The sequence below is a fragment of the Perognathus longimembris genome, chromosome 7, assembly GCF_023159225.1.
Source record: "Perognathus longimembris pacificus isolate PPM17 chromosome 7, ASM2315922v1, whole genome shotgun sequence".
Taxonomy (NCBI): domain Eukaryota; kingdom Metazoa; phylum Chordata; class Mammalia; order Rodentia; family Heteromyidae; genus Perognathus; species Perognathus longimembris.
The window spans coordinates 1,989,439-2,016,448 of NC_063167.1; the positions used below are offsets into that span (position 1 = coordinate 1,989,439).

The window sequence follows — 27,010 nt, forward strand, 5'->3', positions numbered from 1 at the left end:
CAGCGCCCCGGTGGGGGACGCAGGTGAGACTCCTGGAGACTCCTGGGGAGGCCAAGGGAGGAGGTGGGCCTGGGCCCTCCACGCTGGGGCAGGGGGGAGCAGAGCTCCCCGAGGCACGTCCCCCCAGCCCCCGCTAGAGGGTTGCCCCTGGTTGGGGAGGGCAGTCCAGTAGGCCCCCGAACTGCCCGCCCGCCCTCTCCAGGAGCCCGCGGACACCCTCAGGACCAGCGCCGCTCCTCTCTGCCAGCCCAGGACGCCTCCCGCCACCTTCGTTTATTTTGTGTTGTTTTATTTAAGGCCGAGGCATCCTCTGGCACGTCACACCTGGGCCTGGCCAGCTCAGAGGCGGTGGGAGCCCCTGGCCAGGCTCTAACCTCCTACCTGGGCCCAAAGCGGCGGCTTCCAGACTTGATCTGTAAGTGTGGGGTCTCCAGAGGCACTTTGGGGCCAGTGGGGAGGGGCTGCGTACCACTTCCGGCCTCACACCCTCCCAAGAGGGGCCGAGAGCTGGCTCCGAGGGGCCCTGGCAGTGCCTGGAGCTGTTGGGCAGACCCGGGGTGAGCAAGGGCCTGGAGTGCCTGGCTCGCGGCTCCTCACTGGCTCCTGGTGGCCTTGCCCAACTGGGTAGTCTGGGAGCCATGTGTTCTCTGCCTTCACCCCAAATAACAGGCTCCCACTGTCCACGGCTGGAGACAGTCAGGGCCGCCCTCCTCACACCCCGAGGCCTGTGGGGGGGCAGCAGCTGCCGTGAATTTGGAGACGGCACTAGCTTCGGGCTGTGCTGCTCCTGTACCTGGGCTGCCTGCTGCCTTCCCAGCCGAGTAGGTACGGAAGGAGGGGGAAAGGAAGGGGTGGCTGCTAGGCAAGATCAAAGAGATGAAAGGAGGCAGCTCAACAGATCAGATCTTACTTTAATCATCACTGCAGAGGGGCACGAAGTACACTGGGCAGTCAGATACAGGGGTGCAGAGGAAGGGGGGTCTGGGGCCTAAGGATAGCAAAATGAGGAAATTACCAGTTTCAGAATTGGGCAACCACCACAGAGGCAATGGACACTTTTAGAAAGGACCGGGGCTGATGTTTCCCCAGGCATCGGCCCTCCGCGGGTGGGGGCCCGTGGGCGTGCGCAGCGTGGGCTTTGAGAGCAATGCGGGCTCCCCCCGTGGCCACTGGTTCTGGAACGTGCCGTGTCCCCTGACGCACCAGCGCTTGGCCCACAGCGACTGCCTTGGGGAAGGAGAGCAAAGGCATCACGCGGATCGTAGCCCAGCAGCCGTCACGTGCTGCCTTCTCGCTACTGCCAGGGGCAAGACGGGAGCGTGTGCCCACCCGGAGGGGCAGGTGAGCCGCCGCCGGCCGCGGCCACTCTCCGGGGAGCCCTCGGCCGGGCAGCGTCCACCCTCCAGGAGCCGCTGCAGGCCCAGGGCCCAGCCAGCAGCTCCCACCTGTGGCTCTGGAGCCCAGCTTCTTAGGCTCCTCCTCCCTCCCCCCACTGGCCAGGGCAGACTCGGATGCAGGACGGGAAGCGAACAGCAGGGACACCCGTGTCCTGAGTGCCAACGCTGGCTTCTCACAGAACCGTGGCGGGCTGAGCACTCAGGCCCGTGTGCGCAGCTCGGTTTCCCGGCGTGAGGGGCTGCTCGCCGAGGCAGCCCCTGGAGGGCTGGATTCCCTGAAGGGACACTGAGGACCTGACAAGGGCGACCGGGCCCCATGCCTCAGCTTAGGCGAGCGGGGGCCACCCGAAGGCCCACCCACACTCTGGGTACACAGGAGGTCTTAACAGAGGTCAGAAGGTAGAGTCACTCTGATGTGACTCTGACCCCTATTTCAGCCCCAGCCTGCTCTCTGCTCTTGGGGTGCCTGGCACCATGGAAAGCTCCGGGCTGAGTCCCAGCCCCGTGAGCCAGAGCCCAGCGGGACCGGATCTCATCGTGGGGTGTCTCCTGCCCCGGGCGGTGTGGTCTCCTGGACGACGTGGGTCCCCCGGGGGCCTGGCACAACCCCTGTGCAAGACTGGGTGGACGAGTGGGGAGGGCGGAGGCCGCGCGGGCCTCTTCCCTGGCAGGCGGCACCCGCCGTACCGGCCGCTGCCTCCTGCCCACCCCTGGCCTTGCCGGCCTCCGGAGAGCAGCCCTGGGCTCACCTGCAGGGCTGAGGAGGAAGAGTGATCGGCCGTGGCGGCTGGGCCTGGCCACTGGGCCCAGGTGTCAGCCCTGTGCCAGCCTGTCCCGCCAAGTGCACCAGGAGGAGGCCCCAGGGGCTGCTCCCCTCCTCGAGCCAGGGCTGGGCCTCCGGGTCCCACGTGATCCTCGGCCGGTCCCTTTCCCCCGGCGGGTCAGGCGAGCACAGTCCGTCTTTGTCCTCTCCTCCCGCAGGCAGCCGGGCCGCCCCGTGTGGGGCTGCGCTGAGCGGGGCCTCCAGCTCCCCGCCCGGGCGGCATGCAGCCCCCGGAGAGCGGCGTCCACTACAGCAGGTGGGACGACAGCCTTCGGGACGAGGTCAGCGTGGCGGCCGTGTCCAGCACGGAGGCGTCCTGCTGCAGGAGGTGAGGCCCCACGGGCTGCTCCGCACACGGAGCCCCGGCGGGCCGGCCCGCTCCGCGCCCGGCGCCCCGCCCCCAGCCTTCCCTTGGCTTCCAGCTCCGGGGGGCACCCAGGCCTCCCGACCCCGCGGGAGGCCCCCCAGGGCCTGGATCTGGACTTTCCGCCCCAGCCCGTCAGGAGCACACCCAGGGGCCCTACCCCTGTCTCGGCCGGGCCTTACCTCCTGCTGCTTCTCGCTCTAGGACCTTCCAGAAGCTCTGCACAGGCAAGCTGGGGGTCGTCATGAAGGTGCTGGGCGGAATAGCCCTTTTCTGGGCCATCTTCATCCCGGGCTACGTCACTGGCTACTATGTGCACAAGTGCAAATAAATCCTAAGTCACACGCTCGAGGCTGGCCACAGGCCCGGCACGGGGTCGGAGGGTCCCAGGAGGCAGCGCACACGCACACGGGTGTTGGCTGCGGGCCTGCCGTGCGTGGCGTGCAGGGCTGGCCCGGGCCCACACGAGAGCCGCACCCCCGCAGCACGTGGGAGTCCTTCATGGGGCACGAGACGCAAGATCGGGCGCGGCTGGAAACCGGGGTGCCCACGAGATTCTGGCTCTCCTAGGCAAGGCACAAGAGGGGCTTAATGCAGACAAGCCCCCCGTCCCGCAGCCCCTTTTCTGTGTAGCTGTGCGGGGTGGGCTCTACACGGACCCCGTGTCCCCCCCCCCCTGGGGGGGGGGGAGGCTGATCGTTCCTGTGTAGAGCAGAGGGCCGTCTTCTCCCGGGGGCATCACGTGGGGTGGCCTGGAAGGAGGCCAGAGCTGCCCCTCCGCCCCTCCACGCGGGCGTGACGCAAGGCGAGGCCGGTCCTCCCCTCGGCCCTTCCTGCTTGGCCCCGTGCCTTGGAATGTGCCCCTTCCTGCCTGGGCCCTCTCCGAGGGTCAGGGTGTGCTGGGTCTGTCCTCCCCGCCCACCCGCGTGAGGTCCGGCCTGTGACCACTCTGGGGCTGCTGCAGCTAATTGCTGGGGAACTTTGGTCCCAGTCCTGCTGGGCCACACGCTCGGCCTGGCCCATTGCGCAATGTCCCCGGCCCCCAGGCGCTGGAGATAGCTGCTAGAAGTGCCCGCGGCGGAGCGCGCCGCCACGCTCGGGGAACACGGAGGCTGGGCGGCAGGTCCAGGCGCCCAACATTCAGGTTGTGCTTGGTCCTGGGGACAGAACCTTCCCCCACCCCCGGGTGTGCGTGCGCCTCACAACTGGCCTCTAACTCCCAAGAGGCCCATGGCTGAAACCCCGAGGAAGAGTGGGGCCATCCGGGGCTGGGGTCCCCACACCACGGCGCCTCTGTGGAAGCTGTGGCGGGGCTGGTCCCGGCGGCTGCAGCCTCCTGCTTACGGCTGGCCGGTCATGACAGCCCGGGCCTCGGCCTGGGGCTGGGGCGGATGCGGGCGCTGCCCTCAGGCTGGAAACAAAGGAGACTGCGTGGCCGCTCAGCTTCTAGGGGACCCAGGCGTCCCAGGGACCCCAAGCCTTGGCCCAAGCAGCAGGAAGGTGGGATGAAGACGGGCACGCTGCAGGCATCCCCCCGCCGCAGGCCAAGGCAAGGACGTAAGAGGTGCCGGCTGCTCTGCAGGCTGGTCCGGCACTTCAGCTCATGCAGGGTGGCGACACCCTGTGCCCTAGCCACGTCTCTGGAGGTGCCCGGCCAGTCCCCGAGCGGAGCCGGGGCAGAGGCTGGGGGGGCACGCCAGCTGCTCACAGCCTCAGACCCCAGTCCAGCTCGGTAGCTTGGTCCCTGGGCTCCGGAAGGCTGAGGAGGGCATGCACTGAAGACCGGGGAGCAGGCGTGCCCTGGGCCAGTTGGGAGTCATGGACGGAGCGAGCCCTGGCAGGGGCCCCCAATGTGAATGAAGAGGGTAGGGGCAGTCAACAAAGACCCCCCCCTCCCCAATGCCCTTCATTTCCCCAAGAAAAGCCAGTGGCAGACCCCAGCAGACTAACGCTCCAGCAAGGCCTCGGGGAGAGCCAGTGCCGAGATCACTGGGGGGATTGGAGATATTTCCTATCAAATGTTTTTATTAGAGTTGAAGGGGCAAAAAGAACACGGGAGCAGCTCTGCCGTCAGTGTGAACCTTCCCAGAGTCCAGGCCGCCTCGGAGCTGGTTCCTCCTGGTGGTGTGGTGAGCACGGAGGGTCGTGGCTGTGCCCCGTCCCCGGGGCCCTGGGGCTGCAGCACCGCCGGCTGGAGCGCCAGTGGCTGGAGGCTCCGGAGAGGACAGAGCCACCCCCCCCCCCCCCCCCGAGTTCTGGGAACTGGCTGGAGGAAAAGTAGTCGCCAGGTGGCAGGCGTGCTCAGCCTCAGCAGGACCGAGGGCCGGGCTGGGGAACGGGGCGGCTGCCCGCGTCTCCTGCAGCTCTGGAGAGCCACCCAGCTTGGTTAGGACCCCGAGGCCCCGGAGGCTACTTTAGGGGCCCCGGCACAGATTTGGTTAAAGATAGAAACCGTCCAGCTCCAGGGAGGGTGTGGCTCATGGCAGGCACACAGTGCCCAGCGCAGCGCGTGTGACACGGGAGGGCCGCCACCTGGCACTCACACTGGGGGTGTCTGGTCAGACAGTCGGCCTCGGCGAGCCGCAAGCGGGGCCTGTCCGTCTGCTCACAGGAAAGCACGCCTCCGCTCACCTGGGGGGCCGACGCGCGCCCTGACCGGCCAGCTCTACTCCCGGCACAGCCATGCTGGGGGGACGGGCAGCCTGGCCTCTCCCCCAGAGCCAGGCTGCTTTCTAGAGGGCACCGTGCGGCTTCTGCCAAGGCAGGAGGGAGGCCCTGCAGACGCTCAGGTCGCACTGGCCACGTGCTGAGAGGAAGCGGGCTGGGAGCCGCGGCCTCGGCTCTGCAGAACCCACGGCCCCCCGCCCCCCAGGTCGCACGGGTGCCGTCGCACGGCATGCAGGGGCCCCCTTTCCTGGAAGGAGCTACGTGCTGGGGCTACACGATCACAACCTCCTCCACCGTGCATCCCGGCATTGGGGAAATTCCACAGAAAACACCGAGAGTGGGTTAGTGATGTCACTTTACACAACCACCTGGAAGCCGAGCAAAGGACACAGGCACCTTACAAACACCCGGGGGAAAAGGCACCTGGTGACCCCTCCCCAAAGCCACGGCCGGCCCGTGTGTGCCTGCCTGCCTGCCGGCGCGTCAGCGAAGCACGGTCACGCGGGGCGGGGCGGCGGCCAGGTCGGCCTTGGACGGGTAGACCACCTTCAGGGTCCCCTCCAGGTCCACCACGCGGACCTGCTCCACCACCAGGGGGCGCTGCCCATCCTTGCCAGAGTGCGGGTTCCTCTGGGAATCCGAAGGTGGTTCAGAGGGGTCTGCTTCTGCATCGGAGAGCGCTCCTTCCTCTTCGTTTTCTAAAGTGTATTTGTTTAATTCTGCCATTTTCTGCGGAGGAAAATCCCTTTTTAAGCCCAGTGGGCAGGCAGGCCGCTGTGCCCTCGCAGGAGCCAGAGGCGGCGGTGGCTACTCACCAGCACCAGGGCGTCCATGATGTCTTTGCAGATCTGCAAGCTGGTGGCACTCGTTACTTCCAAGAACAAATCACAGGTCGTTTTCTTAATCTTAAAGGAGTGAGATTTCAGAAAAGACCAGTCATCACAACACAAACCTACACAAGCCAAGACCAGGACTTCTAACAGGGCCCCCCACCCCCGAAACACCTGCTGTGGGGCGGAACAGGCAGCTGAGGAGGGACAGCCCAGGCCCCCAAGACGCCGGGACACACAGATGCCACGTCTGCCTCCCGTCACCCTACCTTTGTCTTTTCGCTGTTTGTGATTGGTGGGAAAGAAATCACGTCTCCATCGGCATCCACGAGACAAGGGTAATTTTCCTTCCCATCCAGTAAGTGCAGATACCTGGAGAGGACATAGATAGCAGGCAGGCTGTTAGGGCCCGCAGCTTTGGGGGCGTGCTGTGACCCGCCACGGCCAGGCAGGGTCAGTCAACCTACCTGTGCAGTCCCGACACCGTCTGCCTCTTCCTCTGTTTCCTCTGTTCCTCAGCTTCCAGCTGCAGCTGCCGCACCAGCTCCTTGGCCTTGGCTTCTTTCCGCCCCAAGGGGACGATCTGTTAGGGCAGACAGACACCTGGTGACCCCACAACCCCCAAAGCTCACTGTCCAGCTGCTCCTGTCTTGGCACACTAATGACATCCTGGCTCCCGCACTCCCCGGGGGACTCGAACTCAGAGCCAGCCGGTCTCAGAGCGGAAAGCCAGCGAGCGGGCTGAGGATGGAGTGCTCTCCCGTGGGATGACTGCACAGATGCTCCGCGGGCTGCGCCTTTACAGAAGGGCCTCTACTCAAACGCTCCACAGCCAAGCTCTACCTCGCATCCAGCAGACGCACAACTGGGTTTCTGAGGGTCCACAGTGCGCAGAGGCCAAGGAGACAGGTCCCCGCACGCAGAGCTGGCCAGGCCAGATAGCGGGCATCCGAAGGACCCCCACAGTAGTGCTCACCCAAAGCCAGCCCTAAGGTCGATGCTTTACAGGTGGAGCACTGACTACCATTTCCAGTTAAAACTTAATGAGCGGTTGGGGGCCAGTGGCTTACACCTGTGTTTCTAGCTACTCGAGAGGCTGAGATCTGATGACTGCAGTTCAAAGCCGGCATAGGCAGGAAAAGTCTGTGAGACTCTTATCTCTAATAAACTTCCAAGAAGCTGGAAGTGGCGCTGTGGCTCAAGTGGTAGGATGCCAGCCTTGAGCAAAAAGAAGCTTGAGGACAGGATCCAGGCCCCGAGTTCAAGCGCCAGTATTGGCAAACACATCCGTTAATGACCCAACGAAAGAGGCCGCTTTGAGATTTTGTGTGATGGGAATTGGGCTTCAGATAGGGCGTGTCTCCTCATCCCCCCCCCCCACGCTGGCTAGAAGCACGCCGGGAGGGCTGGGCTCCGCCATTAGCATCTTTGGAAAGTAAGCGCCAGGGCTCGGGCCCGGCAGGTGGCACCTTGAGGTCCTCAGGCGGCCGGGCCGCGTAGAGCAGGGGTCCCCGCACGGCGAGGAGATCGTGGGTGGCGATGGTGGCTGCCGTCCTCTTCTCGCAGAGGTCCTCGTGGAGCTTCGTCTACAACACAGGCAGGAGAGGAAGAGGGGCACGGTGGGGTGCTGCAGGCGTGCCCCACAGACCACACCCCCACAGGCCTGCCCCCTCTGCCCAAGTGCGGCCGGCAGGACCCTCATCTGGTCACAGCAGCGCTGGTTCTTCAGTTCTAGAGTTTGGTGTTTCAGATCTCAAGAACCCACCCAGAAATGACATTTATGACAGCAAAACAAGTACAACTTCAGGAAAACGCCCCAGGAACTCTTCTAGCACAGCAGCCTGCCAGGGAGGGAGGGGTAAGCTGGGCTCGCGGGCGGCGGAGAGTGGGAGGCCCGGCCCCGCGGGGCTCGCGTGCAGAGGTGTGCCTCCTGTCTTGAACTGGCATCACAGACGACAGCTGGGATGAGTGACACCTGCCCAGCACCGTCGCTGCTACAAGGGGACGATGTCCTGACCCTCGCAGGAGCGCGATTTACTACACAGTCAGAAAACCCGCCCGGGGCCCGGAACGGAGGGGGCTGGCGTGCACTCTGGGTGGTGGTGAAGCCATTTGCAGAGTGCAGGGTAAAGTGCAGAAGCTGAGTGTGAAAGGCGCGGGCCCCGCGCGCCAAGCCCACCATGGGGCGAGCGGGGGGGTGCTCCCGACCAGCCCCCGTGGACGGGGAAGGTGAGGAGCCAGCGAGGGGATCGGGGCCGGGACCCACAGCCGGCCGGCACCGCGCCCCCCCCCTCCCCGGGCCGCAGTCTGTGCCCACACCTGAGAGCTGAGGAAGCGCTTGAGCGCGTTTCCGGGTTCCAGGTTCATGCCTCTCACGACGGCGCCCACGAAGTACGGCCGGATGCCGCGGACCTCGGGGCTCACCCGGACGGTCAGGGGCGTGGGGTTCTCCGAGACCCGCAGCACCCGGAGCAGCAGCTGGGCCGTGTCCGCGGCCGCCGCCTCCCCCTCGCCGCTCTCCCGCCGCTGCTTCCGCTGCTCCCGCCGCTGCCTCCGGCCGTCTTCCTTCTCGGAGCCCTCGGCCCGGCCCCGGCTCCGGCCCCTGGCGCGCAGGTACTCCAGGATGGACCGCGTCTGGCAGCTGCCCACCATCTTCTCCAGGCGCTTGTCCTGGAGCTTGTTCCCGCGGAAGTTGATCTCCTTGAGCTTGGGGCAGTCGGCCAGCTCGGCGGGGATCTCGCTCAGCTGGTTGTTGGCCAGGTCCAGCGTCTGGGGAGAGAATGGAGAGCGGGTCAGGGGACCCAGCGGGCAGGTGAAGCAGGAACGCGTCACCTGGCTGCCCGTGGCTTCACGTCTTGCTGCTGCGTGGCGGTTCTGGGGCCTGCACCCAGACCTGGCTAGTGCCTGACAAGCGTTCAGCTTAAACCCTCAGCTGCCCTGCCCCACTTTTGCTTTTTTGTTTTTGAGATAGGGCCTAGCCTTGAACTTGCGATCTTTCTGCGTCTGCCTCCTGAGCAGCTGGGACTATAGCTATGCACCACCATGCCCAGCTATACACACCATCTCTGTCCTACAAGGAGTCGCCAACAGCAAGGAGCTGCCGCGGGGCCAGTCCCTCCCGTGAAACCTCTTCTGTGCCTGAAGCATCTCCCTCCGGCTTGAATCCTGGTCGTGGCAACACCTGTCCTCTTTGGGGCCAGCCACCGAGCTAGAGAGCAGGTAACAGGCGAGGAACATGAGCGCCTCAGCAAACAAGCATTGCTTCCTTCAGGAACAGGTTCCCATGTGGTGCGGAGCAAAAAAGAAAGCACGGAGCGGAGCCTCCGGACCGCGCGCTCCTCCACGTTCAGACTCGAAGCTGCCAGGATGTGGCCCGTCTCTGCTCTTCCCTTCCACAGTTGCAGCTGATGGGCTGAGGAACAGTGCTGGGGTCACTGTCTGTCCCCGGGCATTCTTGGAGTCTTCCATAACTCCCCACGGGCCAGCAGACCACAGTGCTCAGCTAACACTGCCCACTCCTCAGAGCCTGGGCGGGGAGCCCTGGGGCAGCGCTGCGCAGGTCCCTCCTTCCCTTTGGGCTGTGGGAGAGAGGCTCCTGCCTGCTTTGAGCTTCTTGTTCCTGACGGGTGTCTTGCCCAGTATGGCTGGCTGGCAGCTTTGGAACCCTAATGATTCTTATGTCCTCCAGGGGTGGCGGGGGCGCTGGCCGGCCTTGCGGGGACTAAACAGTCAGGGTCTCTGGGAGTCCCAAGGGAGGTGTGGCCTCCACAGACAGATCTGAGCTCTACAACACACAGGTGCCTGGCGGCATTCCCCCCGCCCCCCCCGACCGCCCCATGTGGCGGAGTCCCAGTCCCACTTGGGAGGGAGGGGATGTCTGGCGGCTCTGGGGCCCAGGGAAGGGGCTTCCGACATGCTCATAAAGGTTCCTGGGGCACGGCTACGGAAGCCGCCCAAGGAGAGCACGGGAGGGAGGAAAGGGTGACCCACAGCCGCCAGGCAGGCCCGTCCGGTACACTGCAAGGTCAGCAAGGCTGGCCTCAGCACGCGGGGACCCCCGGGAGGGAGGAATACCTGGCGCCCCTGCAGCGGGAACTGGGGGTCAGGCCATCAACACAACTGTTGCGCAGGTGGGGTGTGCTTTCTCCAAAACAAGTGCTTCGGATTTGGGACGCACCCATGAGGAAACCCGAGTGTGAACAGGTGGTCTGCACGCGCTTCCCAGGACCCGCGCGGCAGTGAGCTTACACGACCACCGCAGCGAGCGGCCTTTCGCCGCCACCCGGCACAGCCGTCACACGCGGAATTCCCCACTCGGGCACCATGCCAGCGCTCAAAGTTTTAGATCGTGGGTTTCTGGACGAGGGATACTGAACCTATTATTTCCGACCTCTCCAGGCTCTCTAGCACTGTACACAAGCCTGGGGGTGTGGACTGAGTGGTGGGGAGCCCGGCCATGCGCCCAGAGCCTGCCCGCCAGCTTCTCCGATCGGAGGCAGTCTCTCCCGCCAGTCGCTCTAGCAGGGGCACCGCACGCTGGTTCGGAGCCCAACTTCCGGGGCTCGGCATTGGGGCAGGCTGGAGGCAAGGGCCGCAGAGTGGGCCTGCCGGGCCACCAGCCCGGAGGCGTGGGTGCCTGGGTGCTGCGTGGGAGGTCAGTACAGCCCAAAGGGGCTTTGACTGGAAAGCTCCATTAAGGCAAGAACTTTCCACAGAGAATCCAGACGAGGGAAGATTTCTCTAGGATCTGCCAGAGGGGGCAAGGGAGAGCCAGAGAGAAGCAAGCAGAGCCGCATCCTGCAGTACCAACACAGCTTTGCAGAGTTGAGACATTTTCCTCCGAAGCACACTCAACCCAGCAACACCGGACCCCCACAAGGAAGCAGGAAATCAAAGCGGAGCCTCAGGCTTCACAGTGGAGGCCTGGCTGGGTTAGCAGAGCGCCCCCCGACGGCACAGCAGGAAGTGCCGAGCAGGCCCCCCTGGTCCCAGGGACAAGGTGTGGACATGCTATGCGGAAGCGTCCCGGCTGCGTGGCTGTGACCGGAAGAGCAATGTACGGGATCACCACAGCGCCCTTTTTCAAATCACACCCTGCCAACAGCTGCGAGGAACCTGGACTTTCCAGGCCCTGGGTGTGCCCCGCCTCCTCCCAGGAGCTGAGACGTGCGGAGCATAAGGGAAGGGTTCGTTCATCTTGGTTTGACCGTCAGGAGGCAGAAGAGCTCATGCCGAAAGCGGAATTGCTCTGTGAAGCACGGCCCTGGAGGAGGCCCTCTGAGCTGCACACAGGGCCTTTCCTGGGTCCCAGGAGAAATCTGGATGGTGTGTCTCTGTTAACTAGCTGTGCCACAATGCAACAGCTTAGCAGCCCCGGCAGGACACCACCACGGGCCTGGGTGATGGTCACCCAGATTCAGGCAGGAGAAACCTGACAGACTTCGCCCACAGCAGCCCTGGTGGCACTGCACCAGAACCTGGAAGACGCTACTCCCGTGTCGCCAGAAGAAGCAGGTTCAAGACAGGGCAATGAAGCCGAGCACATTGGCGGACAGAGGACAGGGGAGGGAGGCTAGCTCCTCAGCTTCCTTGACCCAAGAGGCTTAGTGGCAAGCAGGGTCCAGCTCTTCCTGCCGCACAGTCCCAGAGAAGTGGGCCTAAGAACGAGGCCCAGGAGCTCACCTGCGATCATTTCCCTCTGGGAGGTCAGTGGGCAGGCAGAGGCCTCTGCTCTGACTCCTGCCCCTGATCCAGGCACCTTCTGGTGTCTGCGTCCTTGCCCAGTGCCTCCTCAGACCCCTAGCCTGGGCTCTGCCTGCTTGTTTGGCTGGATGAACTGGAGACGTGGGAAAATGCTACAAGTCTGGGCCTGAAGGCTTGGCAGCGTCTTCATCAGTGTTAAGGAACGCCACACTGTCACACGATGAAGTGATGGGGAGGTATCATGATGGCACAGAGAGCAGCCAGCCAGCCAAGCAACCAGCAGCAAGAGCAGCTAAACTAGCCAACTAAGCCCGGGCAGACACAAGCGACTGCGGAAAGCAGTGTACGCTGAGTATGTACTCGCATGACGTAGGGGCCTTGTCAAGACACACAGATTCCTGGGAGGCCAAAACATCCACCACAAGGGCAGGCAGAACAGACAGTTCTATACCTGTGTGTGAGTGTGCTGCCTGCTTCTGGGCAAGCCTGGGCTTTTCATAGGTCAGGCTCGGTCACCCGGACCTCGGAAGGTCGTTAGGTCCAGGGAGGCACCGCCCGGGAAGGAGCTCGGTCACCAGCACCCCCTCCACCACCGCGTGTGGAAAGCAGACCCGGGTCCCTGCGGCGGCCTGGCTTCGGACCCGAGGGCCGCACGTGCCGGCGGCGTGCGGGGCACCCAGGGGCCGCCCCGGGGCGCGGGCGGGAGGCGGCTGGCCGCCGAGGGGCCCCTCCCCGCGCGCGCCCCGCCCACCTTGAGCGCGGACAGGTGCGCGACGTCGGGGCTGAGCGCCCGCAGGCGGTTGTCGGCGGCCGCCAGCTCGCTGAGCAGGGGCAGCGCGCCGGGCCGGAAGAGCTCGGCGGGAAAGGCGTCCAGGCAGTTGCCGGTGAGGTTGAGGCTCTGCAGGCGCGGGGCGCAGCGGGGCAGGTCGGCGGGCAGCTCGCGCAGCCGGTTGCCGCTGAGGTTGAGGCTCTGCAGCTGCGGGAGGCCGGGCGGCTCGGCGGGGCCCAGGCCCTGGCCCGGCGGCAGCGCCTCCAGGGCGTTGCCGGACAGGTCGAGCACGCGCAGCGCGGGCAGCGGGCCCAGGCCGGGGCTCAGGCCCGGGCCCAGCGCGTTGCGCCGCAGCACCAGGCTGTGCAGGCGCGGCAGGCCCTGGGCCAGGCCGGGCCCCGGCGCGCGCAGGCTGCCGCAGCCGCTCACCTCCAGGCAGTGCAGCAGCGGCAGCGTGAAGAGCCGCGGCGGGAGCCGCCCGCCCGCCGCCCGCACCCGCTCCTCCAGCCCGGGCCCGCTCAGCAGCAGCTCGCGCCGCCGCTCGCGCTCCGCCAGGTCCAGCTCGGGCCAGGCCTCGGGCGCCGCGGCGCCCGCCATGCCGCCGCCGCCGCCGCGACGGGCTTCCGGCGCGCGCGCGCCACTTCCGGTCTGTACCGGCGGCGCGGGCGGGGCGCGGCCGCGCGCCGAGGCGCTCGTGGGAGGGGCGGCGCGGGCCGCGGGCGTGTCCGGCCCGGGCCGGGATCCCCGCGTGGCCGCCGTCCGCGGGGCTCCGGGCCGCGGGGCTGCCGCCGGGACTGCGGGGCGGGCTGAGAGCGGGCCCGCTCGGCCGAGGGCTCCCAGCCCAGGCGGCTTAGCTTGTTCCAAGGTGAGCACGAAAGGGACGCTCACGGGGAAGAACGGCCACCAACACGCCCCCCCCACCCTCCTAAGACGGGGTCTCCGTCCAGCCGAGGGCCCGGGCTGGCGTCCAACTCCAAGTCCCCCTGCTCCCGGCTGCCCGACTGGTGCGGTTACGGGAAGGAGTGCCACACCAGGCCCGGGGCCTTCATAGCCGCTCCTCTCTGGCCGCACCCCCTAAGGAAGAGCTGGGGGTTGAAGTCAGGGCCTGGCCTGTGCAAACTGGTGTTCCCGCCAATCAGGGCCTGGCCTATGCTAACCTGTGCTCCCGCCAATCAGAGCCTGGCCTACACTAACCGGTGCTCCCGCCCTCCGAAGTCAGGTGCTCCCGCCAATCAGGGCCTGGCCTATGCTAACCGATGCTCCCGCCTCCGAAATCAGGGCCTGGCCTATGCTAACCGGTGCTCCCACCAATCAGAGCCTGGCCTATGCTAATCAGTGCTCCCACCAATCAGGGCCTGGCCTATGCTAACCGGTGCTCCCGCCCTCCGAAGTCAGGGCCTGGCCTATGCTAACTGTGCTTCCGCCAATCAGAGCCTGGCCTACACTAACCGGTGTTCCCGCCCTCCGAAGTCAGGGCCTGGTGCTCCCGCCAATCAGGGCCTGGCCTATGCTAACCGATGCTGCCGTCCTCCGAAATCAGGCTCCCGCCCTCCGAAATCAGAGCCTGGCCTATGCTAACTGATGCTGCCGCCCTCCGAAATCAGGGCCTGGCCTATGCTAATCAGTGCTCCCGCCAATCAGGGCCTGGCCTATGCTAATCAGTGCTCCCACCAATCAGAGCCTGGCTATGCTAACCGGTGCTCCCGCCCTCTTAGTGACAAGTTTGGGGACCGTGGTGTAGGTTAAGTTCTGGCTCGCCTCCTCTTTGCCCACCCTTAGCATTTACACCCTGGGGAGCCTGTGTTTGTCAGCTTTCTATTGCTGGGACAAAGAGGACGAAAAAGGAAGTGTTTATTCTTGTTCCATCTCAGGTTTCAGCCGTGGTGAGCTGGCCCCGCGCTTGAGGTGTGGTGTGGCAGACTTCCTCACAGGGGCTGGGAGAAGGGAGCAGCAGAGCCAGGCGCCTGCAGGCTGACCTTCCCCGTGCCCCTGGGATGGGACCCTACTCTTTTGGTCAGTCACCGGGAGGAACGTGTTTTACAGCCACCTGGGCCTTGGACAGCAATGGCACACACTCGCCCCCTGCGGGCCAGTTGAGGTGGTGTGTATGCAGGTCCTGGACCACCCCGAGTGGGCTCCCCAGGGGCGCCCTTTGGGGTGCACTGGTGCTGTCCATCATCAGGTAGCTGCTGGACAGGGCTCCTGTCCAGATCCCTGCCCTGCCCTCCATACACTGGTCACGCCAGACACGTCTCAAGTAATAATGCTGTTTAAACACCCCAACTCCTGGTTGTAAGCTAGTCCACGCATGAGTGTACACTAGGATTTCAAAATAGGAGCAAGTATAGGACCATCGACGGTGCTCTGCACACTCAGTGTGAACACGGACAGCACTGGGCTGTGGCCTGGCGCCATGGGAGCGCCTCCTCCACGGGCACTTGGAGAACTCTGACAGCAGAACTTTGCCAGCAACTTGCTCTAATCTGCTGGTGGCTTAAAGTCCTTCAGGTTCTTCAGCGCCAGCTCATCTCCAGGACTGCCCACAGGACCCAGCTATGTCAGGGCAGCCTAACACTGAAAATTTCTTTCCGGCCACTAGTCCCCCCACTCAAAAGCTCCGGGCCTAGCCACTCTCCACTCGTGTCTACTGATGTTGTAGTCACTTAGGAATTGCTGTCTCGTTGTAGTCTTCAAATAAAAGTGACCAAACATTTAGTGATCTTTTTATTATATTAATATGCTTGAGGTGAATTCAGTGCTTAAGCCCTAAAACAGTAACAATAAAAAATATATTATAATTCTGGTACCTGAAATAAAGACAAATAGAAAAGTATGTTAAAACATTAAAAAGTTGCAAATTTTCATTAAAAGTATTTACATTTGTGTTCTCATGTCAAATGCATATATGTTCAAATTAGATTACTTAATAAATATCTTAAGTTATGAAAGAATAACAAACAATAAATATTAAATATCCACAACATATGCATAAATGAAAATTTAGTTATTAGCATCCACATTTATATATTTATGAATGGCCAATGGGTCTTTGTACTTTTCGTGCTCACACCAAACACCGATGGCTACCAGAATCATTCTAACAGTCACTCGCAATCCCCCGTAACAGGCATGGCTAAGACGGTCACGTGAAGTATCTGGACAAATACTGTCCTGAAGTGACAGCAGGTGAAAACATTACATGTTTATTTCAGTCAGAGAAAAGAATAATGCCTTGATTAGCTTTTCCATTATTGTTTTATTTAAAGAGGTATTTTACTAAAAACGGATTAGAAAATAATGGTGGGCACGTCTGAGACCGCAGCATCTGTAAACACGGCGGTGTCCGTACCTTGCTGGCTTAATGAAGCTGTATGCCCTGCAGGTCCTGACCAGGTGTCTGCGCGCACAGACGCATCCAGGGACTTCACTCGTCAAGTACCTGTTACTTTTCAGTTTTACTGTTCTACATGGTCAGGAGTTAAGAGAATACTTACACACTAATTGTAACACTAATTTCCTTGATCCCCAACGTTTCCAATGGCTTTTTGAAAGCCCGCCCGAGCAACCTCAGGAAGCCAGCAGAGTCCTGGCCCCAGGTGGACGGGGCACGGGGAGCGCAGACGGCGACCCGAGGACCGACACACCGGGCTTCCAGGCCAGCTTCCCACGGCCCTCCCCCCCAGCTGCCTGGCGGCCAAGTCTGTCCAAGCCAAGTTCCCGGAAGGGGACCGTGACCTGCGGCCCGGGATGGAGGGTGGGGGTGAGGGCTGGTCCGAGCTGCGGAGATGACGGCTTCCCGCTAGGCCACGTGCTGCTTGGGAAGGGCCCGGGCACGGTAGGGGGGGAAGGACCGGGTGGCAGGCTGACGTGGAAGGCGAGGCTTGTGGAGGCACGTGTGTCAGGGAGTGTGGGAGGTGCTCCATGTCACGACCCTAATGGTCTCAGACGTGGAAGACTACAGGCCATCAGAGACGCCCGTGACACCCGACTTTCCAGGACCCAGTCAGCGTGGACGGTTTGAACCCCTGAGCCAAGGCGTGGACCCCGGTGTAGCACACGGCCAGGCGGAGTCACAGGAAGTGCTCAGGGAGTGGGTGCAGGGCCTTCTCGCTTCCTCTTCTACCTTGATTTCTTGTTCTGGTGGAAACGGGAGTCCTGCAGACCCAGCCCCGTTCTCCATGGCCAAGCACACTGCCCAGAGGCCTCGCAGACACGGCCGCCATCGGCCTGGGGGGGCCCTGTGCAGGAAGGGGGGTGCTGCTGGCCGCCGCGGCCCCAGGCTGTGGGCACCTGGCCCTCTGGCGCTCCTGCCCATGCCCAGGCGCAGCGTGGCCAGGCCCTAGCTCGGGGTGGGCTCTTTGGTCAGATTTCTGCCCTGTGTTTACGTGAAAGCAGCTGCGACCAGCCGCTGAGGGACAGAGCACAGGACTCTCCGCCAGAGAGTTGCAGATGTGGTTTAGAATCAGGACGTGGAGACACAGGAGGCCAAGGGCCTGTCACCGCTGGGTGTGTGTCCTGCGAGAGCTCTTACTCAGGCCTCCCTTGGGGGTGGGGATCTTGCTTCCGATCTTGGCCACGGATGAGCATGACCTGGCTGCGGTGGGGCCTTTACCTGCAGGGAAGACAGTTACATGGGACACAGGGAATGTGCTAGAGCAGGGACACACTCCTCACTGGGGCAGGAGGAAGGGCTGGAACAGAGCACAGGCCTGAGGCTATGGCTGTCTCCCAGCCTGGCAGGTGACAGTCCGCAGGTGACCACAGCAAGGAACTGGTCCCTGATGGAGATACTCGCACGGCGGCAGGAGAATGGACAACGGCTCAGAGAGGCCTTTCGTAGGGGCAGAAGGAGCCATTCCTCCTGCCAGCTCAAATGCCCAGCACTGGAACATAGCAGCAAGGTTGGGCACGTGGCTAAGAGGAACCACGGGCCTAAGGCTGGACCAGGATGGCATCTGGCCACGTGAGCCTGGGGCAGGGCCCGGGGCAGCCTGCGGTGACACAGGTGTCACTTCTAAAGTGAAGGTGCATGCTCTCATGAGGTGACCCAAGTCGGAAACAAACCAGCGACCCGGGTGGTTTGCAAGCAAAATAGTAGCACTACTTATGGGTCCATTTAGGTCCATGTGTCCAAGCCCTTGGGCTCCATCTTGTAGGGAGAGCCACGGGCCACCGTGAGTGTGTCTTGTCCTTACTGGTTGAATGCCTCTAGGAGGAACTCAGTGGAGCAGCCGGAGCCGGTGCCCACCAAGAACTGGGTTGTGAGACTGGCCTTCTGCTCACGAAGGAGCCAGAGCACCGAGTGCAGGGATTGGTGCTGGGCCCCGCAGGGCACAAGCCTCACCCCGCTGGGGCGCCTGGGCCTTGTGCAGGACGTGGACCCCCCCACTCCCCAGGGGCCAGGCCTCACCCCGCTGGGGCGCCTGGGCCTTGTGCAGGACGTGGACCCCCCCGCTCCCCAGGGGCCAAGCCTCACCCCGCTGGGGCGCCTGGGCCTTGTGCAGGATGTGGACCCCCCACTCCCCAGGGGCCAGGCCTCACCCCGCTGGGGCGCCTGGGCCTTGTGCAGGACGTGGACCCCCATGCTCCCCAGGGGCCAGGCCTCACCCCGCTGGGGCGCCTGGGCCTTGTGCAGGACGTGGACCCCCCACTCCCCAGGGGCCAGGCCTCACCCCGCTGGGGCGCCTGGGCCTTGTGCAGGACGTGGACCCCCATGCTCCCCAGGGGCCAGGCCTCACCCCGCTGGGGCGCCTGGGCCTTGTGCAGGACGTGGACCCCCCACTCCCCAGGGGCCAGGCCTCACCCCGCTGGGGCGACTGGGCCTTGTGCAGGACGTGGACCCCCCCCCCCCCACTCTCCAGGGGCCAAGCCTCACCCCGCTGGGGCGACTGGGCCTTGTGCAGGACGTGGACCCCCCCACCCCCAGGGGCCAAGCCTCACCCCGCTGGGGAACCTGGGCCTTGTGCAGGACGTGGGTCTTGCGCAGGTTCATCGTGCAGCCGGTGGGGCTCATCAGGTGGGCCTTCCAGGCCTGCAGTGGAGGAGGGGACAGTCAGTGTGGCCACCGGAGGGGCCAGGGCGAAGCTCGTGACCTCCATGACGGTGCAGGCCGCGGGTGTGGCTCCACCCCAGCCAGTGCCAGGGGCCCACAACCCGCTGGGCCTTCAGAACCAGGTCTGGGAGGAGCCGGGAAGGGCGTCCTGCCCCGGGTGAGGCTGTGGGTGAGCACAGGCCCTGAGGGTGGGGTCAGAACCCGGTGTGCATGGACCGGGAGGTAGGGCGGGGTCAGGTGGCAAATGCGCTTGCTCGGTGTGTGGCTGGGCGCATGCCGTTTGCGCTGCCAGCTCAGCTGCCACAGCGGGCGCTGGTTCCCAGCACAGCGGGCCCCAGGGGAGGGGCGGAGACCACCAGCCACCGTCGGCACCGCTGAGCGCTCAGCTCAGCTCGGGGCAGCTGGGGATGATGGTGTGCCAGGCAGCAAGCCTGGGAAGGGAGCCCATGTGCACACCGACGCCACTCATGTCAGAAAGGGAGAGGACGGACAGCGCCGCGGCTAAGGGTGCCGACTCAGAGCATGCCGTATTCTACACGGAGGGACATCCACCAGAGCTCTGATAAAAACTCCCCCAGGACTCGACTGTGAAATGCACCAATGAACCTGGGTGCGTTTACAGTCGCTACGGAGCCCGTGCAGCTGCTTGAGGACAGAAGCAAGGCCCGCGGCTCCCATCGTTGAGGGGTGAAGGCGAGTCCTGTGTTGTCTCACGGGGGGCAGAGCCAGGGTGGAGTGGGGGACGTGTGTCACCTAATTCCACATCTCTGGGCCCTTGGGGACCGGAGCCTGGGCTGGAGGATGGGGACCTGCAGAGACGGAGCTCATGAGCTCCAGGGAGCCTCGCAGCTGACAAGATGGAAGGATGGAGGACGCGCCTCGTCCCCCCACGCTTCCTCTGGCTCTGCCCATGGAGCAGGCCTGGCTACAGCACCCGCTTGCAGCCCCGTGTGTCTCAAAACAATTACCCTTGGAGAGAGAGCCCACCCAGGCTGCAGGAGGCGATCGGAGGCTACGAGGTCGGACGGCAACCTCAGGAGCCCCGGGCAGAAGCCCGAGACGGCGTCGTCACCGAGAGCGGGGACGGAGTGAAGGGGCACCCTACGGTTACTCTGCAAGTTCAAGGTGAGGTGGAAACCAAAACATCGGCTGCCACGGAGGAGCCAGGACCTGACCTACACTCGGGGAGCCGGAGGGGAGCCAGAGCGGGCCTGCAAGGGCGGGCTGGCGAGCGGCTCAGGGTGATGCGGCCCCACGGAGGGCAGCGCTGGCTGGCGTGGCGTGCAGAGCCATGGACTGCCCGGGGCCCCGGGCCGCCTCTGACGGTGGAAGGGCAGAGCACCACGCGCTGGCCCTCCCCAGCGAGTCGCCACGTGCCTGGGGTAGGGAGGCCCCACAGCGGGGCCCAGCTGCGCCCCCGCCCCCCCCCCCCCCCCCGCCAGCAGCCAGAGGGCTGCAGGGTGAGGCCGCAATCTACCGGTGATGGCGGTGAGCAGCACGGCCGTCCGCTCTGACCTCCTGCAGAGTGGGGGCGCCTGGAGGGGACCCCTGACGAACGCTCGGGAAGGCAGGCGTGGGGCCGCCCGCGCACAGGTCCTTCCCCGACGCGCGGCCGGGGGCGCGTCCGCGTGTCTCCCACGCCCCCACTCACCTCCTCACCCGGCGTGAAGTTCTCATGGCACAGAGGACAGCGGTTCGCCAGCTTCTCTGACTTAGCAGCTGAAACGATTTAGTAAACTGATTTAATTGAGCCGAGTGAGCTGCTCAGATGGTAGAGCACCTGCCTAGTAAGATCAAGGCCCCGGGTTCAAACGCCGGTAGCCCCCTGCCCAATAACATAGCTGCATGTCTGAAAGCTAAGTAAGGGAGAGAAACAGGACACGTGGATAGCCTGGCTGGGCAGACAGGCGGCTGGCGGGCAGCCTTGACTGTCACTCCACTCCAGCTGCCCAGGCCCAGGCCCAGGCCTGCCGAGGGGGTGGGGCACTCACCGTCCCCCTCCCTCACCCTCAGCTGCCCAGGCCCAGGCCCGCCTGCAGGGCGCAGGACACTCACGGTTGCATTCCCTGGCTTTGAGGTGTCTGGGCAGCTCCTCCTTGGGAACAGCCTCGCTGCAGCGGTGGCACTTCCCAAACTCGTCCCTTTTGTCACACTCTGTCAGCAGGTGCTCCGTCAGGCTTGAGATCTCGACCACCTGCACCCAAGGGGACCCAGGGCTCACTGCTGAGCTGCGGCAGCGTCCCGCAGGCCGGCCCTGCTCGGCGCCCACACACGCAGGACCGTTTGCCAGCGCTGATTAAACCCTCGGTACTCATCCCACAGGGCAGCTGTAGGCGCGTGAAAACCTCTCCACGCCCCTCAGAACCACCAAAGGCCCTGCAGAGTGGTGGGGGCGGGCTGATCGGAGTGCCGTGTCTGCCAGGGGCGGAGGAGTTCATCAGTGGTTGGTTCTATGTATGGCTCTGGATTCAAATTCTGACTCCCCAGTGGTGTTTTTTTTTGAGTCCTGGAGCTTGAACTCTGGGCCTGGGTGCTGTCCTTGAGCTCCTTAGCCTCAGTGTTATGTCTGGCTTTTTTTTTTTTGGTGATTAATTGGAGTCTCATGGACTTTTCTGCTTGGACTGGCTTTGAACTGTGATCCTCAGATCTCAGCCTCCTGAATAGCTAGGATTACAAGTGTGAGCCACCAGCGCCTGGCTACTCAGTATTTCTAAGAACAGCCAGAGATAAGAATCTCTTGCCAATGGGGCTGGGAATATGGCCTAGTGGCAAGAGTGCTTGCCTCCAACACATGAAGCTCTCGGTTCGATTCCCCAGCACCACATATATGGAAAACGGCCAGAAGGGGCGCTGTGGCTCAGGTGGCAGAGTGCTAGCCTTGAGCAGGAAGAAGCCAGGGACAGTGCTCAGGCCCTGAGGTCAAAGGCCCAGGACTGGCCAAAAAAAAATAAAAAGAATCTCTTGCCAATTTACACATGTGGCACCCTGAGCTCTGTCAATGGACTCCGCACCGAGCTGGAGAGGACATTCCCACATGGAAGTTTTTGGAGTCTCCTGTCAGAGGGTTTGGTGCCAGGACAGACTCCTACCTGGGCCTGAAAGAGCCCAGGGCAAGGGAGAGAGTGGCTTCCTGTCTAAGAAGGTGGGTGGCTTTGTACAGCTACTAAAGGATAATAAAAAATACATAAGAAGAAAAGACAAAGAAGCAAGCGAACAAAAGGAGCATGGCACTGTGGGAAAATGAGCTTTATCACCCGTGGGCAGGGAGGGGAGGGGGGAGCAGGGAAAGCAAAGGAAGAAGTGTGTTCAACACCCAACTTGTGAGATGGTAGGCCCTCTGCACAACACCTCAGTGATAACAGTAAAATTGTATGAAAAGAGAAAAAAGCATGGAGCAGGCGCTGGTGGCACACGCCTGTAACCCTGGCTACTGGAGGCTGAGATGTGAGGGTCGCAGCGGGAAGCCAGCCCAGGCAGGGAAGTCTGTGAGACTCTCATCTCCAATGAACCAGAAAAGGCTGGACGTGGAGCTGTGGCTCAAACGGGGAAGAGTCAACCTTGAAACCAAAGCTCAGGGGCAGTGCCCAGGCCCTGAGTTCACACACACACACACACACACACACACACACACACACACACGGAGCATGAGCATGGCGGAAGCAGGCCAGTGCCTGCCCAGCAAGCACGAGGCCCTAAGTTCAAACCCCAGTACTGCCAATAAACAAACAAAAAAAAATTGGTGAATTCAGAAAGTTACGGTAGGGAAGACTTCTCAAGCAGCTCATAAAAAGCATGAACCACGAAGAAGACTGGGTGGCGGTGGCCACAGGTGGCACATCGGTACTGGGTGGGATCAGGAGTAGCTGGGGCTCTTGGGGTGGTGACGGCCACCCGGCGGTGGCCTCTGCTGCACTCCCGCGGGCCTCACCTGCCGGCAGTGGCCGCATCTCGTGAGCATGAGGCAGTGCTTCCAGTAGTGCAGGTCCAGGCCTTCCTCCGTGAAGGACTCGCTCCGCTCCCCACAGAAGATGCACAGGCTGCGAGAGAGCACAGGGGTTCCTGCCAGGCCGCCCCAGTCCCGGCCCACACGGACCTTGCTGAGGGGTGGGGGTGTCCTCCCGTCCTGCACCGCCCAGGCTGGCTGGCAGGGCCGAGGGGCCCCGTCAGTGCCACGCGGTGGCTGAGGCGCGTCAACTGAGGCTCCCCGGCTCTGCATTTTGAAGGCAGTCATCAACACGTGGGAAGTTTAGATCACGAGGAAGGAAGGGGCCTGAAGGGCCTTGCGCCTTTGTCATGGCCACTGGGTGGGGAAAAGCGTTTTGTTGCCACAGAACTTGTGGTTGGTGGGGCAGTGACGTGTGCTGGAGTGACGGGGGCGGTGGCCCCCGGGACGTGTGCTGGAGTGATGGGGGCAGCGGCCCCCGGGACGCGTGCTGGGGTGCGGGCGGGGGCGGTGGCCCCCGGGACGCGTGCTGGGGTGCGGGCGGGGGCGGCGGCCCCCGGGACGCGTGCTGGGGTGCGGGCGGGGGCGGCGGCCCCCGGGACGCGTGCTGGGGTGCGGGCGGGGGCGGGGGCGGCGGCCCCCGGGACGCGTGCTGGGGTGCGGGCGGGGGCGGCGGCCCCCGGGACGTGTGCTGGGGTGCAGGCGGGGGCGGGGGCGGCGGCCCCCGGGACGCGTGCTGGGGTGCGGGCGGGGGCGGCGGCCCCCGGGACGCGTGCTGGGGTGCGGGCGGGGGCGGCGGCCCCCGGGACGCGTGCTGGGGTGCGGGCGGGGGGCGGCGGCTCCCGGGACGCGTGCTGGGGTGCGGGCGGGGGCGGTGGCCCCCGGGACGCGTGCTGGGGTGCGGGCGGGGGCGGCGGCTCCCGGGAGCGTGCTGGGGTGCGGGCGGGGGGCGGCGGCCCCCGGGACGTGTGCTGGGGTGCGGGCGGGGGCGGTGGCCCCCGGGACGCGTGCTGGGGTGCGGGCGGGGGCGGCGGCTCCCGGGAGCGTGCTGGGGTGCGGGCGGGGGCGGCGGCCCCCGGGACGTGTGCTGGGGTGCGGGCGGGGGCGGTGGCCCCCGGGACGTGTGCTGGGGTGCGGGCGGGGGCGGTGGCCCCCGGGACGCGTGCTGGGGTGCGGGCGGGGGGCGGCGGCCCCCGGGACGTGTGCTGGGGTGCAGGCGGGGGCGGGGGCGGCGGCCCCCGGGACGTGTGCTGGGGTGCAGGCGGGGGCGGGGGCGGCGGCTCCCGGGACGCGTGCTGGGGTGCGGGCGGGGGCGGCGGCCCCCGGGACGCGTGCTGGGGTGCGGGCGGGGGCGGTGGCCCCCGGGACGTGTGCTGGGGTGCAGGTGCGGGCGGGGGGCGGCGGCCCCCGGGACGCGTGCTGGGGTGCGGGCGGGGGCGGTGGCCCCCGGGACGTGCTGGGGTGCGGGCGGGGGCGGTGGCCCCCGGGACGTGTGCTGGGGTGCAGGTGCGGGCGGGGGCGGCGGCCCCCGGGGCGCGTGCTGGGGTGCGGGCGGGGGGCGGCGGCCCCCGGGACGTGTGCTGGGGTGCAGGTGCGGGCGGGGGGCGGTGGCCCCCGGGACGCGTGCTGGGGTGCGGGCGGGGGCGGCGGCCCCCGGGACGCGTGCTGGGGTGCGGGCGGGGGCGGTGGCCCCCGGGACGCGTGCTGGGGTGCGGGCGGGGGCGGCGGCCCCCGGGACGCGTGCTGGGGTGCGGGCGGGGGCGGTGGCCCCCGGGACGCGTGCTGGGGTGCAGGCGGGGGCGGCGGCCCCCGGGACACGTGCTGGGGTGCGGGCGGGGGCGGTGGCCCCCGGGACACGTGCTGGGGTGCGGGCGGGGGCGGCGGCTCCCGGGACGCGTGCTGGGGTGCAGGCGGGGGCGGGGGCGGCGGCCCCCGGGACGCGTGCTGGGGTGCGGGCGGGGGCGGGGGTCCCCGGGACACGTGCTGGGGTGCGGGCGGGGGCGGTGGACCTTTCTGATCCAAGACAACTGTGTGTGGGCATAGGGTGATGTCCCCAGTTTTCAGGCCGTGGTGAGGCGCCCACTGACGGGGTGGTGAGCGCAGTGACCCATGGGGAGCCACCCATGCCGGAGGTTTAGACTTTCTGCCGCAGCCCTCGCACGGAGGTGGAGCCGGCTTGACTCACTTATCCCAGTAGTGGTCATCAGGCGCGTCCGGGGCACCGGGTGGGGCTGCTTTTCTCCCCTGAGGGTCTGGCAGAGAAAGGAGAAGGGTTTGGGTAAGCTTTTGCAGAGCCACTTACTTTAGCAGCACGGTGGTTGGTGCTGGGAATGAGCGGAAGCGGATTCCAAAGTACAGTCACCTACCCTGACTCCCGGCCGTCACAGCTCCGCTCTCCTTCTCCTGGGACAGAACAGAGACACCGTCACCCTGAGTGTGCACTGTCGGCAGTAGTCAACACGCAGGATAGTTTCTATCACAGGGAAGGACCCTGAAGGTCCGCGCAGGCTTGTCGTGACCACTGAGGGGCGAAAAGCGTTTGGCACCCACAGAACTTGTGGTACAGGACCCCCACGTGGGCTGGGGCAGCCCAGGGCCGGTTCCGGGCTGCGGCTTCAGTACAGCTGAGGAGGCCTGGCTCGGGATCCCTTTCTGCCTCTTGCTCCATTGCTGATCTGTCCTGACTCCCAGCCCTGGCGGGAAGCTGCCGTGGCTCTCCTCCCCAGCAGCTGTGTTCGCAGGCGTACGTGCCAGCCTGCCTGTGTGCCCCGCCAATGCCCTGTGTGGGGCATCGGCTTGGCAGGTCCTGAGAGATCACCCCTTTCTCCTGCCCTGGGGCTGCGTGGCTGTTAGCCACTCCTACCCCCTTCCGGGTTGGAACTGGAAAAGGTAGCAAAACAGCCCCGCCTTCCGCCTCGGCCACGTGTGTGTGTCAAAATGGCGCTGGGCCAGGCCCAGGGGGCGGTCCTGTGGGATGTGACGACCGCCCATAGGGGAAGTTCTGTGACATCACTGTGATGGACAGTTCACCAGCCTATCGCTAGTATCCAGTTAGTCCCTCCCCTTCCTGCCGCCATTACTGTCATATAAACCCCCTCCCCTGAGTAAAAGGACGGATTTCCCAGAAGTTTTCCCTGAGACAGCCCGTGTGTCCTGCCTCCTTATTCTTAGCGAGTGGGGGGGGGGGCATCTCGCGGCCACACACGCCAAGGCTTGCACGTAGCCCTCACTCCAGCTTTGCCGTCCACGGGACGGGCGGCTCACGCTCGAGGGTGAAAGGGGACTACACAGGAGGTAACAAGGCCTGACACCCGCTGCTCCTTTAGCACATGCCGTGAGGGCGCAGAGCCAGGCAGCCGCAGCTGCCAGCAAGAACCCCGTGTACTTTGCAGACGGAACCTTGAGCCCGTGAACAGTTCTTTTTCTTTTCTTTTCTTTTTTTTTTTGTGCCAGTCCTGGAGCTTGGACTCAGGGCCTGAGCGCTATCTCAGCTTCTTTGCTCAAGGTTCACGCTCTGCCACTTGAGTCACAGCTCCACTTTTGGCTTTTTGTTTTTTTGTTTTTTTTTTTGCCAGTCCTGGGCCTTGGACTCAGGGCCTGAGCACTGTCCCTGGCTTCTTCCCGCTCAAGGCTAGCACTCTGCCACTTGAGCCACAGCGCCACTTCTGGCCGTTTTCTGTATATGTGGTGCTGGGGAATCGAACCTAGGGCCTCGTGTATCCGAGGCAGGCACTAGGCTATATCCCCAGCCCTCACTTTTGGCTTTTTGGAGCTAAGAGTCTCATGGGCTTTCCCGCCTGGGCTAGCTTTGAACTATGGTCCTCAGGTCCGAGCCTGTTGAGTAGCTAACATTATAGCCATGAGCCACCGGTGCCTGGATCACCACTTTCTTCTTAGGGTACTTTCTTTCAACTTAGGAACTTAACTACAACATTAAGGTTTCAGTACTAATTCCAGCCCCAGGCATAGGGCAGTTTAGTCAAGGACACATTTTTATCCAGCCAAATGGTCTGGTCCCACTGCAAGCAACAGGCCGGAGGCTTTGGGGAAGGCTGCAGGTTAGGAGTATTTCCAGACTTCCTTCAGTCAGAGAAACCCTTACCTCTTCTTCCCCGTCTCCTCCCTGCCCTCGACCTCCTCTGGCCACCGGCCCCTGGCCCCCTGCAGCAACTTCCTACAAGCCCCACAGCTGGAGGCGTTGCATTTCTGACTTTTTTTTGCCAGTCCTGGGCCTTGAACTCAGGGCCTGAGCACTGTCTCTGACTTCTTTTTGCTCAAGGCTAGCACTCTACCTCTTGAACTGTAGCACCACTCTCAGCCTTTTCTGTGTATGTGGTGCTGAGGAATCGAACCCAGGGCTTCATGCATACGAGGCGAGCACTCTACCACTAGGCCACATTCCCAGCCTTGGATTTGACACTTGAGTCCAACTCCCAACCTAAACTAACTCAGGAACAGCAAA

The 27,010-nt window shown here is 64.2% G+C and overlaps 3 protein-coding genes across 5 annotated transcripts in view; 1 reads left to right on the forward strand and 2 right to left on the reverse strand.

Moving 5' to 3' along the window:
• Positions 1 to 400: 400 nt before the first annotated feature.
• LOC125354503 (small integral membrane protein 1-like) lies at positions 401 to 2,928 on the forward strand. Of its 2 annotated transcripts, none has more exons than XM_048350131.1 (3): positions 401 to 415; positions 2,435 to 2,548; positions 2,789 to 2,928. In XM_048350131.1, exons 2-3 carry the CDS (start codon positions 2,442 to 2,444, stop codon positions 2,913 to 2,915), a joined length of 234 nt encoding a protein of 77 aa, XP_048206088.1. In that variant the 5' UTR covers positions 401 to 415; positions 2,435 to 2,441; the 3' UTR covers positions 2,916 to 2,928. The 2 variants fall into 2 exon arrangements, with proteins under 2 accessions (XP_048206088.1, XP_048206087.1); XM_048350130.1 differs by lacking the exon at positions 401 to 415 and adding an exon at positions 2,244 to 2,342.
• A 2,661-nt stretch (positions 2,929 to 5,589) lies between these two features.
• LOC125354496 (leucine-rich repeat-containing protein 47-like) lies at positions 5,590 to 13,150 on the reverse strand. The gene is made up of 7 exons (XM_048350122.1): positions 12,536 to 13,150; positions 8,401 to 8,850; positions 7,551 to 7,667; positions 6,549 to 6,664; positions 6,351 to 6,453; positions 6,067 to 6,156; positions 5,590 to 5,980 (listed from the first exon to the last, which is right to left on the reverse strand). Exons 1-7 carry the CDS (start codon positions 13,148 to 13,150, stop codon positions 5,735 to 5,737), a joined length of 1,737 nt encoding a protein of 578 aa, XP_048206079.1. The 3' UTR covers positions 5,590 to 5,734.
• A 3,842-nt stretch (positions 13,151 to 16,992) lies between these two features.
• LOC125354494 (centrosomal protein of 104 kDa-like) overlaps positions 16,993 to 27,010 on the reverse strand; it is a 32,763-nt gene continuing 22,745 nt past the window's right edge. For both annotated transcript variants that reach the window (XM_048350120.1, XM_048350119.1), the window contains 7 exons: positions 24,915 to 24,951; positions 24,734 to 24,800; positions 22,534 to 22,642; positions 20,661 to 20,799; positions 20,257 to 20,324; positions 18,494 to 18,584; positions 16,993 to 17,165 (listed from right to left, as the gene is read on the reverse strand). In XM_048350120.1, coding sequence (XP_048206077.1) covers positions 17,050 to 17,165; positions 18,494 to 18,584; positions 20,257 to 20,324; positions 20,661 to 20,799; positions 22,534 to 22,642; positions 24,734 to 24,800; positions 24,915 to 24,951 — 627 coding nt within the window. In that variant the 3' untranslated portion in view covers positions 16,993 to 17,049. The remainder of the gene's footprint in view (positions 17,166 to 18,493; positions 18,585 to 20,256; positions 20,325 to 20,660; positions 20,800 to 22,533; positions 22,643 to 24,733; positions 24,801 to 24,914; positions 24,952 to 27,010) is intronic.